This window comes from Lampetra fluviatilis, unplaced genomic scaffold (assembly GCF_964198595.1).
Source record: "Lampetra fluviatilis unplaced genomic scaffold, kcLamFluv1.1 SCAFFOLD_191, whole genome shotgun sequence".
NCBI classification, from domain to species: Eukaryota; Metazoa; Chordata; class Hyperoartia; order Petromyzontiformes; family Petromyzontidae; genus Lampetra; species Lampetra fluviatilis.
Window position 1 is genome coordinate 9,541 of NW_027621752.1, and position 17,960 is coordinate 27,500.

Sequence of the window (17,960 nt, forward strand, 5' to 3'; positions counted from 1 at the left end):
GTGTGTACATGGGGCTGGCGCTCTTCACCTTCCAGAGGCACGTCTTCAACCCCATCTTCATCATCAGCGCCGTCGTATCCTCACCACCACCACCACCACCACCACGCGTGTGTGTGTGTGTGTACATGAGTGTGTGTGAGTGACTGTGTGTGTGTGTGTGTGGGGTGTGTGTACATGGGGCTGGCGCTCTTCACCTTCCAGAGGCACGTCTTCAACCCCATCTTCATCATCAGCGCCGTCGTATCCTCACCACCACCACCACCACCACCACGCGTGTGTGTGTGTGTGTACATGAGTGTGTGTGAGTGACTGTGTGTGTGTGTGTGGGGTGTGTGTACATGGGGCTGGCGCTCTTCACCTTCCAGAGGCACGTCTTCAACCCCATCTTCATCATCAGCGCCGTCGTATCCTCACCACCACCACCACGCGCGTGTGTGTGTGTGTGTACATGAGTGTGTGTGAGTGACTGTGTGTGTGTGTGTGTGGGGTGTGTGTACATGGGGCTGGCGCTCTTCACCTTCCAGAGGCACGTCTTCAACCCCATCTTCATCATCAGCGCCGTCGTATCCTCACCACCACCACCACCACCACCACGCGTGTGTGTGTGTGTACATGAGTGTGTGTGAGTGACTGTGTGTGTGTGTGTGTGGGGTGTGTGTACATGGGGCTGGCGCTCTTCACCTTCCAGAGGCACGTCTTCAACCCCATCTTCATCATCAGCGCCGTCGTATCCTCACCACCACCACCACCACCACCACGCGTGTGTGTGTGTGTACATGAGTGTGTGTGAGTGACTGTGTGTGTGTGTGTGTGGGGTGTGTGTACATGGGGCTGGCGCTCTTCACCTTCCAGAGGCACGTCTTCAACCCCATCTTCATCATCAGCGCCGTCGTATCCTCACCACCACCACCACCACCACCACGCGTGTGTGTGTGTGTGTGTACATGAGTGTGTGTGAGTGACTGTGTGTGTGTGTGTGGGGTGTGTGTACATGGGGCTGGCGCTCTTCACCTTCCAGAGGCACGTCTTCAACCCCATCTTCATCATCAGCGCCGTCGTATCCTCACCACCACCACCACGCGTGTGTGTGTGTGTGTGTACATGAGTGTGTGTGAGTGACTGTGTGTGTGTGTGTGTGGGGTGTGTGTACATGGGGCTGGCGCTCTTCACCTTCCAGAGGCACGTCTTCAACCCCATCTTCATCATCAGCGCCGTCGTATCCTCACCACCACCACCACCACCACCACGCGTGTGTGTGTGTGTGTGTACATGAGTGTGTGTGAGTGACTGTGTGTGTGTGTGTGTGGGGTGTGTGTACATGGGGCTGGCGCTCTTCACCTTCCAGAGGCACGTCTTCAACCCCATCTTCATCATCAGCGCCGTCGTATCCTCACCACCACCACCACCACCACCACGCGTGTGTGTGTGTGTGTGTACATGAGTGTGTGTGAGTGACTGTGTGTGTGTGTGTGTGGGGTGTGTGTACATGGGGCTGGCGCTCTTCACCTTCCAGAGGCACGTCTTCAACCCCATCTTCATCATCAGCGCCGTCGTATCCTCACCACCACCACCACCACCACCACCACGCGTGTGTGTGTGTGTGTGTACATGAGTGTGTGTGAGTGACTGTGTGTGTGTGTGTGTGGGGTGTGTGTACATGGGGCTGGCGCTCTTCACCTTCCAGAGGCACGTCTTCAACCCCATCTTCATCATCAGCGCCGTCGTATCCTCACCACCACCACCACGCGTGTGTGTGTGTGTGTGTACATGAGTGTGTGTGAGTGACTGTGTGTGTGTGTGTGTGGGGTGTGTGTACATGGGGCTGGCGCTCTTCACCTTCCAGAGGCACGTCTTCAACCCCATCTTCATCATCAGCGCCGTCGTATCCTCACCACCACCACCACGCGTGTGTGTGTGTGTGTGTACATGAGTGTGTGTGAGTGACTGTGTGTGTGTGTGTGTGGGGTGTGTGTACATGGGGCTGGCGCTCTTCACCTTCCAGAGGCACGTCTTCAACCCCATCTTCATCATCAGCGCCGTCGTATCCTCACCACCACCACCACCACGCGTGTGTGTGTGTGTGTGTACATGAGTGTGTGTGAGTGACTGTGTGTGTGTGTGTGTGGGGTGTGTGTACATGGGGCTGGCGCTCTTCACCTTCCAGAGGCACGTCTTCAACCCCATCTTCATCATCAGCGCCGTCGTATCCTCACCACCACCACCACCACCACCACGCGTGTGTGTGTGTGTGTGTACATGAGTGTGTGTGAGTGACTGTGTGTGTGTGTGTGTGGGGTGTGTGTACATGGGGCTGGCGCTCTTCACCTTCCAGAGGCACGTCTTCAACCCCATCTTCATCATCAGCGCCGTCGTATCCTCACCACCACCACCACCACCACCACCACGCGTGTGTGTGTGTGTGTGTACATGAGTGTGTGTGAGTGACTGTGTGTGTGTGTGTGTGGGGTGTGTGTACATGGGGCTGGCGCTCTTCACCTTCCAGAGGCACGTCTTCAACCCCATCTTCATCATCAGCGCCGTCGTATCCTCACCACCACCACCACCACCACCACGCGCGTGTGTGTGTGTGTGGGGTGTGTGGCAGGTGCTTAGTTGGAGACGCTGCTGCTGAGGCTGGAGTGTGCCACTAAGAGGTGGGGCCTTACCATCAGCCCCACCAAAACTAAGCACCTGCCTGGGTATTTTGTACCATCGGGCACTCCGCCCCCACAACTCCCAATCGGTGATGGGGCAGTTGTGGAGAGAGTAGAGAGTTTCCCATACCTGGGCAGTGTGCTCATGACCAGCTCCAGTTTATCAGCAGAGGTCTCACTCCGAATCAGTCGAGCGGCAATATCTTTTCATCGGTTGCGTAACGCTGTGTGGAAGCTACCTGGTCTGTCGCTCCGCACGAAGCTTCAGGTCTTCTCGGCCACGGTCATTCCCTCCCTTCTCTACGCTTGCGAAACGTGGACCCCCCTAGTGGAGCATCTTCGCCGGTTGGAAACATTTAGGCTGGCCTGCCTACGATCCATCCTGGGTTTGACCAGGCTGGATTGTGTGAGGAGCTCACAAGTCCTTGAAAGATCTGGGCAAAGTCCCATCAGTGAGCTCCTCCGGCAGGCAAGGCTGCGTTGGCTGGGTCATGTAGCCCGCATGCCCAGCCACCGCATGCCTAAACAGCTTTTGTTCGGCCGGATCGAGGGGGCTAAACGGGCGCGGCACGGGCTAGAGAAGAGATGGAGTGATGTGGTACAGGAGGACGTGGAGCTGAGTGGACTTGCCGATGACTGGTACCAGCGGTGTCAAGATCGGCCTCAGTGGAGGAGGCTCGTGAAGGACGCTACTGGGCAGTTGGAGGCAGTCGCCCTCCAACAACAACGGAGGGCGGAGGAGCGACGCTCACAACAACGAGCGGAGCGCCGGGTGGCTAAAGCACAGCAAGTTGGCACAGTAGGGGGCACAGGTGGTGCATCAGCCAGTCATCTCGGTCATCTCGGTCAGTCGACCCGTGGCACCTGGGTCTGCCCCGTGACCTCCTGCCAGCGGGCGTTCGACACTTCACGTGGCCTCAAGGTGCACATGGCCTGGCACAAGCGTCGTGGTGACGTCACCGCCACTTAGTGGCGAATGGCGGTTGTTGTGTGTGTGAGTGACTGTGTGTGTGTGTGAGTGACTGTGTGTGTGTGTGTGTGGGGTGTGTGTACATGGGGCTGGCGCTCTTCACCTTCCAGAGGCACGTCTTCAACCCCATCTTCATCATCAGCGCCGTCGTATCCTCACCACCACCACCACCACCACGCGTGTGTGTGTGTGTGTGTACATGAGTGTGTGTGAGTGACTGTGTGTGTGTGTGTGTGGGGTGTGTGTACATGGGGCTGGCGCTCTTCACCTTCCAGAGGCACGTCTTCAACCCCATCTTCATCATCAGCGCCGTCGTATCCTCACCACCACCACCACCACCACCACGCGTGTGTGTGTGTGTGTACATGAGTGTGTGTGTGTGGGGTGTGTGTACATGAGTGTGTGTGTGTGGGGTGTGTGTACATGGGGCTGGCGCTCTTCACCTTCCAGAGGCACGTCTTCAACCCCATCTTCATCATCAGCGCCGTCGTATCCTCACCACCACCACCACCACCACGCGCGTGTGTGTGTGTGTACATGAGTGTGTGTGAGTGACTGTGTGTGTGTGTGTGTGGGGTGTGTGTACATGGGGCTGGCGCTCTTCACCTTCCAGAGGCACGTCTTCAACCCCATCTTCATCATCAGCGCCGTCGTATCCTCACCACCACCACCACCACCACCACGCGTGTGTGTGTGTGTACATGAGTGTGTGTGAGTGACTGTGTGTGTGTGTGTGTGGGGTGTGTGTACATGGGGCTGGCGCTCTTCACCTTCCAGAGGCACGTCTTCAACCCCATCTTCATCATCAGCGCCGTCGTATCCTCACCACCACCACCACCACCACCACGCGTGTGTGTGTGTGTGTGGGGTGTGTGTACATGAGTGTGTGTGAGTGACTGTGTGTGTGTGTGAGTGACTGTGTGTGTGACTGTGTGTGTGTGGGGTGTGTGTACATGAGTGTGTGTGAGTGTGGGGTGTGTGTGTGTGTGTACATCAGTGTGTGTACATGAGTGTGTGTGAGTGACTGTGTGTGTGTGTGAGTGACTGTGTGTGTGACTGTGTGTGTGTGGGGTGTGTGTACATGAGTGTGTGTGAGTGTGGGGTGTGTGTGTGTGTGTACATCAGTGTGTGTACATGAGTGTGTGTGAGTGACTGTGTGTGTGTACATGAGTGTGTGTGTGTGTGGGGTGTGTGTACATGTGTGTGTGTGTGGGGTGTGTACATGAGTGTGTGTGTGTGGGGTGTGTACATGAGTGTGTGGGGTGTGGAGAGTGTGTACATGAGTGTGTGTGTGGGGTGTGTACATGAGTGTGTGTGTGAGTGATCGTGTGAGTGTGGGGTGTGTGTGTGTGTACATGAGTGTGTGTGTGAGTGATTGTGTGAGTGTGGGGTGTGTGTGGTGTGTACATGAGTGTGTGTACATGAGAGTGTGTACATGAGCGTGTGTGTGGTGTGTACATGAGTGTGTGTACATGAGTGTGTGTACATGAGTGTGTGTACATGAGAGTGTGTACATGAGTGTGTGTGTGGTGTGTACATGAGTGTGTGTACATGAGTGTGTGTACATGAGTGTGTGTACATGAGTGTGTGTGTGGTGTGTACATGAGTGTGTGTACATGAGTGTGTGTACATGAGTGTGTGTACATGAGTGTGTGTGTGGTGTGTACATGAGTGTGTGTACATGAGTGTGTGTGTGGTGTGTACATGAGTGTGTGTACATGAGTGTGTGTGCATGAGTGTGTGTGTGGTGTGTACATGAGTGTGTGTACATGAGTGTGTGTACATGAGTGTGTGTGTGGTGTGTACATGAGTGTGTGTACATGAGTGTGTGTACATGAGTGTGTGTGCATGAGTGTGTGTGCATGAGAGTGTGTACATGAGTGTGTGTACATGAGTGTGTGTGTGGTGTGTACATGAGTGTGTGTACATGAGTGTGTGTACATGAGTGTGTGTACATGAGTGTGTGTACATGAGTGTGTGTGTGGTGTGTACATGAGTGTGTGTACATGAGTGTGTGTACATGAGAGTGTGTACATGAGTGTGTGTGTGGTGTGTACATGAGTGTGTGTACATGAGTGTGTGTACATGAGTGTGTGTACATGAGAGTGTGTACATGAGTGTGTGTGTGGTGTGTACATGAGTGTGTGTACATGAGAGTGTGTGTGAGTGATTGTGTGAGTGTGGGGTGTGTGGGGGTGTACATGAGTGTGTGTGGGGGTGTACATGAGTGTGTGTGAGTGACTGTGTGTGTGTGGGGTGTATGTGAGTGACTGTGTGTGTGAGTGTGGGGTGTTTGTGGATGGGGGAGTGGTGGGTGTAGTGGTTAGCACGCTGCGCTACGAACCCGGCGACCCAAGTTAGATTCCCGCTCAAGGCCAAACCGTGAGCGCGAATCTCTCCTAGGTCGACTCAGCCTGAAATGAGTGCCTGATGCAATGTGTCAGGCGTGGTGCTGGCCACCCACCACCTCGTGTGCCGTGCCGGCCTTCATAGGTGCTCGCTAACAGCACTTGCCCCAATAGCGTATGAAAGGCTATACAGGGGATCTTTGTCTATGTGTGAATGTGGTGTGTGTGTGGTGTGTGTGAATATGGTGTGTGAATATGGTGTGTATGTGTGTACATGAGTGTGTGTGAATGTGGTGTGTGTGTGGTGTGTGTGTGGTGTGTGTGTGTGTGTGAATGTGGTGTGTGTGTGGTGTGTGTGTGGTGTGGTGTGTGTGTGTGTGTGTGAATATGGTGTGTATGTGTGTACATGAGTGTGTGTGAATGTGGTGTGTGTGTGTGTGAATATGGTGTGTGAATATGGTGTGTATGTGTGTACATGAGTGTGTGTGAATGTGGTGTGTGTGTGGTGTGTGTGTGTGTGTGAATATGGTGTGTATGTGTGTACATGAGTGTGTGTGAATGTGGTGTGTGTGTGTGTGAATATGGTGTGTGAATATGGTGTGTATGTGTGTACATGAGTGTGTGTGAATGTGGTGTGTGTGGTGTGTGTGTGGTGTGTGTGTGTGTGAATATGGTGTGTGAATATGGTGTGTATGTGTGTACATGAGTGTGTGTGAATGTGGTGTGTGTGTGGTGTGTGTGTGGTGTGTGTGTGTGTGTGAATATGGTGTGTGAATATGGTGTGTATGTGTGTACATGAGTGTGTGTGAATGTGGTGTGTGTGTGGTGTGTGTGTGGTGTGTGTGTGTGTGTGAATATGGTGTGTGAATATGGTGTGTATGTGTGTACATGAGTGTGTGTGAATGTGGTGTGTGGTGTGTGTGTGTGGTGTGTGTGTGAATATGGTGTGTGTGTGTACATGAGTGTGTGTGAATGTGGTGTGTGTGTGGTGTGTGTGTGTGTGTGAATATGGTGTGTGAATATGGTGTGTATGTGTGTACATGAGTGTGTGTGAATGTGGTGTGAATGTGTGTGTGTGTGGTGTGAATGTGTGTGTGTGGTGTGTGTGTGTCCTTGTGTGTCTCCCCGTGTCTCCATGTTTCTAAGTGTCTCCATGTCCCTGTGTGTCTCCGTGTGTCTCCGTGTCCCAGTGTCCTTGTGAATCTCCGTGTCCCCGTGTCCCTGCGTGTCCCTGTGTGTCTCCGTGTCCCTGTGTGTCTCTGTGTCTCTGTGTCTCTGTGTGTCTCCGTGTCCCTGTGTGTCTCTGTGTCTCTGTGTCTCTGTGTGTCTCTGTGTGTCCCTGTGTGTCTCCGTGTCCCTGTGTGTCTCTGTGTCTCTGTGTCTCTGTGTGTCTCTGTGTGTCCCTGTGTGTCTCCGTGTCCCTGTGTGTCTCTGTGTCTCTGTGTCTCTGTGTGTCTCTGTGTGTCCCTGTGTGTCTCCACGCTGCCGCGTCTTCCCGTGTCCCCCACAGATTTGCTACTTGCCTTGACTGACCGCCTGCTCGCCCACCCACTTGATCACTCGCCCACCCACTCGCTCACTCACCCACTCGCTCACTCACCCTCTCACTCGCTCGCTCACTCACTCGCTCACTCACCCACTCTCTCACTCGCTCACTCACTCACTCACTCACTCGCTCACTCACTCACTCACTCACCCACCCACTTGCTCACTCACCCTCTCACTCACCCATTCTCTCACTCACTCACCCTCTCACTCACTCACCCACTCTCTCACCCACCCACTCGCTCACTCACCCACTCACCCTCTCACTCACTCACCCACTCTCTCACTCACTCACTCACCCTCTCTCTCACCCACCCACTCGCTCACTCACCCTCTCACTCGCTCGCTCACTCACTCGCTCACTCGCCCACTCTCTCACTCGCTCACTCACTCACTCGCTCGCTCACTCACTCACTCACCCACCCACTTGCTCACTCACCCTCTCACTCACCCATTCTCTCACTCACTCACCCTCTCACTCACTCACCCACTCTCTCACCCACCCACTCGCTCACTCACCCACTCACCCTCTCACTCACTCACCCACTCTCTCACTCACTCACCCTCTCTCTCACCCACCCACTCGCTCACTCACCCTCTCACTCGCTCGCTCACTCACTCACTCACCCACTCTCTCACCCACTTGATCACTCACCCTCTCACTCGCTCGCTCACTCACTCACTCACCCACTCTCTCACCCACTCGCTCACTTGCCCTCTCACTCGCTCGCTCACTCACTCACTCACCCACTCACCCACTCTCTCACTCACTCACCCTCTCACTCGCTCGCTCACTCGCTCACTCACTCACTCACTCTCTCACCCACCCACTCACTCTCTCACCCACTCTCTCACCCACTCACTCTCTCACTCACTCACTCACCCACTCACTCACTCACTCTCTCACTCACTCACTCACTCACCCACTCACTCGCTCACTCACTCTCTCACCCACCCACTCGCTCACTCACCCTCTCACTCGCTCACTCACTCGCCCACTCTCTCACCCACCCACTCGCTCACTCACCCTCTCACTCGCTCACTCACTCGCCCACTCTCTCACCCACTTGATCACTCACCCTCTCACTCGCTCGCTCACTCACTCACTCACCCACTCTCTCACCCACTCGCTCACTTGCCCTCTCACTCGCTCGCTCACTCACTCACTCACCCACTCACCCACTCTCTCACTCACTCACCCTCTCACTCGCTCGCTCACTCGCTCACTCACTCGCCCACTCTCTCACCCACCCACTCGCTCACTCACCCACACACTCGCTCACACACTCACTCACTCACTCACACACTCACTCACTCACTCACCCACTCTCTCACTCGCTCACTCACTCACTCACTCACTCACCCACTCTCTCACTCGCTCACTCACTCACCCACCCACTCGCTCACTCACCCACTCTCTCACTCGCTCACTCACTCACTCACTCACCCACTCTCTCACTCGCTCACTCACTCACTCACTCTCTCACCCACCCACTCGCTCACTCACCCTCTCACTCGCTCACTCACTCGCCCACTCTCTCACCCACCCACTCGCTCACTCACCCTCTCACTCGCTCACTCACTCGCCCACTCTCTCACCCACCCACTCGCTCACTCACCCACACACTCGCTCACACACTCACTCACTCACACACTCACTCACTCACTCACCCACTCTCTCACTCGCTCACTCACTCACTCACCCACTCTCTCACTCGCTCACTCACTCACCCACCCACTCGCTCACTCACCCACTCTCTCACTCGCTCACTCACTCACTCACTCACTCACCCACTCTCTCACTCGCTCACTCACTCACCCACTCTCTCACCCACCCACTTGCTCACTCACTCTCTCACCCACTCACTCGCTCACTCACTCGCTCACACTCTCACTCACTCACTCACCCACTCTCTCACTCGCTCACTCACTCACTCACCCACTCTCTCACTCGCTCACTCACTCACCCACCCACTCGCTCACTCACCCACTCTCTCACTCGCTCACTCACTCACTCACTCACCCACTCTCTCACTCGCTCACTCACTCACCCACTCTCTCACCCACCCACTTGCTCACTCACTCTCTCACCCACTCACTCGCTCACTCACTCGCTCACACTCTCACTCACTCACTCGCCCACCCACTTGATCACTCGCCCACCCACTCGCTCGCCCACCCACTCGCTCACTCGCCCACCCACTCGCTCACTCACCCTCTCACTCGCTCGCTCACTCACTCGCTCACTCACCCACTCTCTCACTCGCTCACTCACTCACTCACTCGCTCACTCACTCACTCACTCACTCACCCACCCACTTGCTCACTCACCCTCTCACTCACCCATTCTCTCACTCACCCACCCTCTCACTCACTCACCCACTCTCTCACTCGCTCACTCACTCACTCACTCACCCACTCTCTCACTCGCTCACTCACTCACCCACTCTCTCACCCACCCACTTGCTCACTCACTCTCTCACCCACTCACTCGCTCACTCACTCGCTCACACTCTCACTCACTCACTCGCCCACCCACTTGATCACTCGCCCACCCACTTGATCACTCGCCCACCCACTCGCTCGCCCACCCACTCGCTCACTCACCCTCTCACTCGCTCACTCACTCGCTCACTCACCCACTCTCTCACTCGCTCACTCACTCACTCACTCGCTCACTCACTCACTCACCCACCCACTTGCTCACTCACCCTCTCACTCACCCATTCTCTCACTCACTCACCCTCTCACTCACTCACCCACTCTCTCACCCACCCACTCGCTCACTCACCCACTCACCCTCTCACTCACTCACCCACTCTCTCACTCACTCACCCTCTCTCTCACCCACCCACTCGCTCACTCACCCTCTCACTCGCTCGCTCACTCACTCGCTCACTCGCCCACTCTCTCACTCGCTCACTCACTCACTCGCTCGCTCACTCACTCACTCACCCACCCACTTGCTCACTCACCCTCTCACTCACCCATTCTCTCACTCACTCACCCTCTCACTCACTCACCCACTCTCTCACCCACCCACTCGCTCACTCACCCACTCACCCTCTCACTCACTCACCCACTCTCTCACTCACTCACCCTCTCTCTCACCCACCCACTCGCTCACTCACCCTCTCACTCGCTCGCTCACTCACTCACTCACTCACCCACTCTCTCACCCACTTGATCACTCACCCTCTCACTCGCTCGCTCACTCACTCACTCACTCACCCACTCTCTCACCCACTCGCTCACTTGCCCTCTCACTCGCTCGCTCACTCACTCACTCACCCACTCACCCACTCTCTCACTCACTCACCCTCTCACTCGCTCGCTCACTCGCTCACTCACTCACTCACTCTCTCACCCACCCACTCACTCTCTCACCCACTCTCTCACCCACTCACTCTCTCACTCACTCACTCACCCACTCACTCACTCACTCTCTCTCTCACTCACTCACTCACCCACTCACTCGCTCACTCACTCTCTCACCCACCCACTCGCTCACTCACCCTCTCACTCGCTCACTCACTCGCCCACTCTCTCACCCACCCACTCGCTCACTCACCCTCTCACTCGCTCACTCACTCGCCCACTCTCTCACCCACTTGATCACTCACCCTCTCACTCGCTCGCTCACTCACTCACTCACCCACTCTCTCACCCACTCGCTCACTTGCCCTCTCACTCGCTCGCTCACTCACTCACTCACCCACTCACCCACTCTCTCACTCACTCACCCTCTCACTCGCTCGCTCACTCGCTCACTCACTCACTCACTCTCTCACCCACCCACTCACTCTCTCACCCACTCTCTCACCCACTCACTCTCTCACTCACTCACTCACCCACTCACTCACTCTCTCACTCACTCACTCACCCACTCACTCGCTCACTCACTCTCTCACCCACCCACTCGCTCACTCACCCTCTCACTCGCTCACTCACTCGCCCACTCTCTCACCCACCCACTCGCTCACTCACCCTCTCACTCGCTCACTCACTCGCCCACTCTCTCACCCACCCACTCGCTCACTCACCCACACACTCGCTCACACACTCACTCACTCACTCACACACTCACTCACTCACTCACCCACTCTCTCACTCGCTCACTCACTCACTCACTCACCCACTCTCTCACTCGCTCACTCACTCACCCACCCACTCGCTCACTCACCCACTCTCTCACTCGCTCACTCACTCACTCACTCACTCACCCACTCTCTCACTCGCTCACTCACTCACTCACTCTCTCACCCACCCACTCGCTCACTCACCCTCTCACTCGCTCACTCACTCGCCCACTCTCTCACCCACCCACTCGCTCACTCACCCTCTCACTCGCTCACTCACTCGCCCACTCTCTCACCCACCCACTCGCTCACTCACCCACACACTCGCTCACACACTCACTCACTCACTCACACACTCACTCACTCACTCACCCACTCTCTCACTCGCTCACTCACTCACTCACTCACCCACTCTCTCACTCGCTCACTCACTCACCCACCCACTCGCTCACTCACCCACTCTCTCACTCGCTCACTCACTCACTCACTCACCCACTCTCTCACTCGCTCACTCACTCACCCACTCTCTCACCCACCCACTTGCTCACTCACTCTCTCACCCACTCACTCGCTCACTCACTCGCTCACACTCTCACTCACTCACTCGCCCACCCACTTGATCACTCACCCTCTCACTCGCTCGCTCACTCACTCACTCACCCACTCTCTCACCCACCCACTTGCTCACTCACTCGTCCACTCACTCGCTGACTCACTCTCTCACCCACTCACTCTCTCACCCGCTCACTCTCTCACCCACTCACTCGCTCACTCACTCTCTCTCTCACCCACTCACTCACCCACTCTCTCACTCACTCTCTCACCCACTCTCTCACTCACTCTCTCACCCACTCACTTGCTCACTCACTCGCTCACACTCTCACTCACTCTCTCACCCACTCACTCGCTCACTCACTCTCTCTCTCACCCACTCACTCACCCACTCTCTCACTCACTCTCTCACCCACTCACTCGCTCACTCACTCGCTCACACTCTCACCCACTCACTCGCCCACTCACTTGCTCACTCACACTCTCACTCTCTCACCCACTCTCTCACTCACTCACTCTCTCACCCACTCACTCGCTCACTCACTCGCTCACACTCTCACCCACTCACTCGCCCACTCACTTGCTCACTCACTCTCTCACCCACTCACTCCCTTCACTTGCTCACTCACCCACTCTCTCACCCACTCACTCGCCCACTCACTCGCTCACTCACTCTCTCACCCACTCACTCGCCCACCCACTTGCTCACTCTCCCACCCACTTTCCCACCCACTCTCCCACTCAACTCAATCTCCCACCCACTCTCCCACCCACTCTCCCACCCCACACACTCCCCACTCACTCCAATCACCCCACCCACACTCCCCACTCCCACCACACCTCACCCACACACTCCACCCCACCCACACTCCCCCACTCCCACACACACTCCCCACTCAACCACTCCCACCCACTCACCCCACTCTCCCACACACACCCACCACTCAACTCACCCCACCCACCACCCACCACCACCCCACACCCCCCACTCAACTCATCTCCCACCCACTCACCCACTCTCCCACACACTCTCCCAACCCACAACAAATCACCCACCACTCCACCCACTCTCCCACACACTCTCCCACTCAACTCAATCTCCCACCCACTCTCCCACTCTCCCACACACTCTCCCACTCAACTCACTCTCCCACCCACTCTCCCACTCTCCCACACACTCTCCCACTCAACTCACTCTCCCACCCACTCTCCCACTCTCCCACACACTCTCCCACTCAACTCACTCTCCCACCCACTCACCCACTCTCCCACACACTCTCCCACTCAACTCAATCTCCCACCCACTCACCCACTCTCCCACACACTCTCCCACTCAACTCAATCTCCCACCCACTCACCCACTCTCCCACACACTCTCCCACTCAACTCAATCTCCCACCCACTCTCCCACTCTCCCACACACTCTCCCACTCAACTCAATCTCCCACCCACTCTCCCACTCTCCCACACACTCTCCCACTCAACTCAATCTCCCACCCACTCACCCACTCTCCCACACACTCTCCCACTCAACTCAATCTCCCACCCACTCTCCCACTCTCCCACACACTCTCCCACTCAACTCAATCTCCCACCCACTCACCCACTCTCCCACACACTCTCCCACTCAACTCAATCTCCCACCCACTCACCCACTCTCCCACACACTCTCCCACTCAACTCAATCTCCCACCCACTCTCCCACTCTCCCACACACTCTCCCACTCAACTCAATCTCCCACCCACTCACCCACTCTCCCACACACTCTCCCACTCAACTCAATCTCCCACCCACTCACCCACTCTCCCACACACTCTCCCACTCAACTCAATCTCCCACCCACTCTCCCACTCTCCCACACACTCTCCCACTCAACTCACTCTCCCACCCACTCTCCCACTCTCCCACACACTCTCCCACTCAACTCAATCTCCCACCCACTCACCCACTCTCCCACACACTCTCCCACTCAACTCACTCTCCCACACACTCTCCCACTCAACTCAATCTCCCACCCACTCACCCACTCTCCCACACACTCTCCCACTCAACTCACTCTCCCACCCACTCTCCCACTCTCCCACACACTCTCCCACTCAACTCAATCTCCCACCCACTCTCCCACTCTCCCACACACTCTCCCACTCAACTCAATCTCCCACCCACTCTCCCACTCTCCCACACACTCTCCCACTCAACTCAATCTCCCACCCACTCTCCCACTCTCCCACACACTCTCCCACTCAACTCACTCTCCCACCCACTCTCCCACTCTCCCACACACTCTCCCACTCAACTCACTCTCCCACCCACTCACCCACTCTCCCACACACTCTCCCACTCAACTCAATCTCCCACCCACTCACCCACTCTCCCACACACTCTCCCACTCAACTCAATCTCCCACCCACTCACCCACTCTCCCACACACTCTCCCACTCAACTCAATCTCCCACCCACTCACCCACTCTCCCACACACTCTCCCACTCAACTCACTCTCCCACCCACTCACCCACTCTCCCACACACTCTCCCACTCAACTCAATCTCCCACCCACTCTCCCACTCTCCCACACACTCTCCCACTCAACTCACTCTCCCACCCACTCACCCACTCTCCCACACACTCTCCCACTCAACTCAATCTCCCACCCACTCTCCCACTCTCCCACACACTCTCCCACTCAACTCAATCTCCCACCCACTCTCCCACTCTCCCACTCACTCTCCCACCCACCGGCCCACTCTCCCACCCACTCGCTGGCGCTCCGTGTGCCCGCCCGCCATAGCTGGCGATGTTTGTGGGGCGAGCGTGCAACATCTACCCCCTCTCCTTCTTCCTGAACCTGGCACGGAGGCACAAGATCGCCTACAACTTCCAGAACATGATGATGTTCGCAGGTGAGACACGCGGAGAGAGACACGCGGGGAGAGACACGCGGGGAGAGACACGCGGAGAGAGACACGCGGGGAGAGAGACACGGGGGGCGAGACACATGGGGAGAGAGACACGGGGGGAGAGAGAGACGGGGAGAGACACGGGGAGAGACACGCGGGGAGAGAGACACGGGGGGAGACGTGGGGGGAGACACGCGGAGAGAGACACGCGGGGAGAGACACGCGGGGAGAGACACGGGGAGAGAGACACGCGGGGAGAGACACGGGGAGAGAGACACGCGGGGGGAGACACGGGGAGAGAGACACGCGGGGAGAGAGACACGGGGGGCGAGACACGTGGGGAGAGAGACACGGGGGGGGGGGGGGAGACACGGGGGGAGAGAGAGACGGGGAGAGACACGGGGAGAGACACGCGGGGAGAGACACGCACAGACAGAGACACGCGGGGAGAGAGACACGTGGAGAGAGAGACACGTGGGGAGAGAGACGTGGGGGGAGACACGCGGAGAGACACGCGGAGAGACACGCGGGGAGACACGCGGAGAGACATGCGGAGAGACATGCGGAGAGACACGCGGGGAGAGACGTGGGGGGAGAGACATGCGGAGAGACACGCGGAGAGACACGCGGGGAGACACGCGGAGAGACATGCGGAGAGACATGCGGAGAGACACGCGGGGAGAGACGTGGGGGGAGAGACATGCGGGGAGGGACACGGGGGGAGAGACACGCGGAGAGACACGCGGAGAAACATGCGGAGAGACATGCGGAGAGACACGCGGGGAGAGACGTGGGGGGAGAGACATGCGGGGAGGGACACGGGCGGAGAGACACGCGGAGAGACACGCGGAGAGACATGCGGAGAGACATGCGGAGAGACACGCGGGGAGAGACGTGGGGGGAGAGACATGCGGGGAGGGACACGGGGGGAGAGACACGCGGGGAGACACGCGGAGAGACATGCGGAGAGACATGCGGAGAGACACGCGGGGAGAGACGTGGGGGGAGAGACATGCGGGGAGGGACACGGGGGGAGAGACACGCGGAGAGACACGCGGAGAGACATGCGGAGAGACATGCGGAGAGACACGCGGGGAGAGACGTGGGGGGAGAGACATGCGGGGAGGGACACGGGGGGAGAGACACGCGGAGAGACACGCACAGACAGAGACACGCGGGGGGAGAGACGCGTGGGGAGAGACACACACTAACAGTCCATTGAGGCTACACGGGGGAAGCTTAGTCCGCGTGCGTTTGTCCCGCGTGCCCCGGTCTCTGCGTGTCCTCGACATTGCTGCGTGTCTGCACGACCCCTCCCCAGGGCTGCGAGGCGCCATGGCGTTTGCGTTGGCCATCCGAGACACGACGACGCCCGCCAGGCAGTTGATCTTCAGCACCACGCTGCTCATCGTCTTCTTCACCGTCTGGGTGTTCGGGGGCGGCACCACCGCCATGCTCTCCTGCCTCAAGATCCGGTGGGTGGGCGGGTGGGCGGTTGGGTGGGTGGGTGGGCGGTTGGGTGGGTGGGTGGGCGGTTGGGTGGGTGGGTGGGCGGTTGGGTGGGTGGGTGGGCGGTTGGGTGGGTGGGCGGGCGGTTGGGTGGGTGGGCGGGTGGGTGGGTGGGTGGTTGTGTGGTTGGGTGGGTGGGTGGTTGGGTGGGTGGGTGGGTGGTTGGGTGGGTGGGTGGGCGGTTGGGTGGGTGGGCGGGTGGGTGGGTGGGTGGTTGTGTGGTTGGGTGGGTGGGTGGTTGGGTGGGTGGGTGGGTGGGTGGTTGGGTGGGTGGGTGGGCGGTTGGGTGGGTGGGCGGGTGGGTGGGTGGGTGGTTGTGTGGTTGGGTGGGTGGGTGGTTGGGTGGGTGGGTGGTTGGGTGGGTGGGTGGGCGGTTGGGTGGGTGGGTGGGTGGTTGGGTGGTTGGGTGGGTGGGTGGGCGGTTGGGTGGGTGGGCGGGTGGGTGGGTGGGTGGTTGTGTGGTTGGGTGGGTGGGTGGTTGGGTGGGTGGGTGGTTGGGCGGGTGAGTGGATGAGCGGGTGGGCGGTTGGGTGAGTGAGTGAGTGGATGAGCGAGTGGGCGGGTGGGTGGGTGGGTGAGTGAGTGGATGAGCGGTTGGGTGGGTGGGTGGGTGGGTGGGTGGTTTGGTGAGTGGGTGAGTGGGTGGGTGGGTGAACATTTGGGTGGGCGGGCGGGTGGGTGTATGCTTCGGTGGGTGGGTGGTTGGGTGGGTGGGTGGGTGGTTGGGTGGGTGGTTGGGTGGGTGGGTGAACATTTGGATGGGTGGACAATTGGGTGGGCGGGCGGGTGGGTGTATGCTTCGGTGGGTGGGTGGTTGGGTGGGTGGGTGGGTGGTTGGGTGGGTGGTTGGGTGGGTGGGTGAACATTTGGATGGGTGGACAATTGGGTGGGTGTACAATTGGGTGGGTGGTTGGGTGGGTGGGTGTTTGGATGGTAGAGTGAGTAGGTTGGCGGATGGGTGAGTGGGCGGTTGGCTGAGTGGTTTAGTGATTGAGTTCAGTGTGTGTGGGCTACACGGGGGACCTTTGTCTGTGTTGTTGTGGTGGTTGTGGTGGTTGTGATGGTGGTTGTGGTGGTTGTTGTGGTGGTTGTGATGGTGGTTGTGGTGGTGGTTGTGGTGGTTGTGATGGTGGTTGTGGTGGTTGTTGTGGTGGTTGTGATGGTGGTTGTGGTGGTGGTTGTGGTGGTTGTGATGGTGGTTGTGCTGGTTGTTGTGGTGGTGGTTGTGGTGGTTGTTGTGGTGGTTGTGATGGTGGTTGTGGTGGTTGTTGTGGTGGTTGTGATGGTGGTTGTGGTGGTGGTTGTGGTGGTTGTGATGGTGGTTGTGGTGGTGGTTGTGGTGGTTGTGATGGTGGTTGTGGTGGTTGTGATGGTGGTTGTGGTGGTTGTTGTGGTGGTTGTGAT

The 17,960-nt window shown here is 57.7% G+C and overlaps 1 protein-coding gene across 5 annotated transcripts in view; it reads left to right on the forward strand.

The window, feature by feature from the left end:
* Nucleotides 1–4,354: 4,354 nt before the first annotated feature.
* The window catches only part of LOC144955653 (sodium/hydrogen exchanger 6-like), a 143,180-nt gene continuing 129,574 nt past the window's right edge, over nucleotides 4,355–17,960 (forward strand). For all 5 annotated transcript variants that reach the window (XR_013641755.1, XM_078885812.1, XM_078885815.1 and 2 more), the window contains exons 1-3: nucleotides 4,355–4,440; nucleotides 14,939–15,050; nucleotides 16,369–16,522. Coding sequence is in view for 4 of the 5 variants with exons in the window: in XM_078885812.1 (XP_078741938.1) it covers nucleotides 4,375–4,440; nucleotides 14,939–15,050; nucleotides 16,369–16,522 (332 nt within the window). In the remaining variant the exon portion in view is untranslated. The remainder of the gene's footprint in view (nucleotides 4,441–14,938; nucleotides 15,051–16,368; nucleotides 16,523–17,960) is intronic.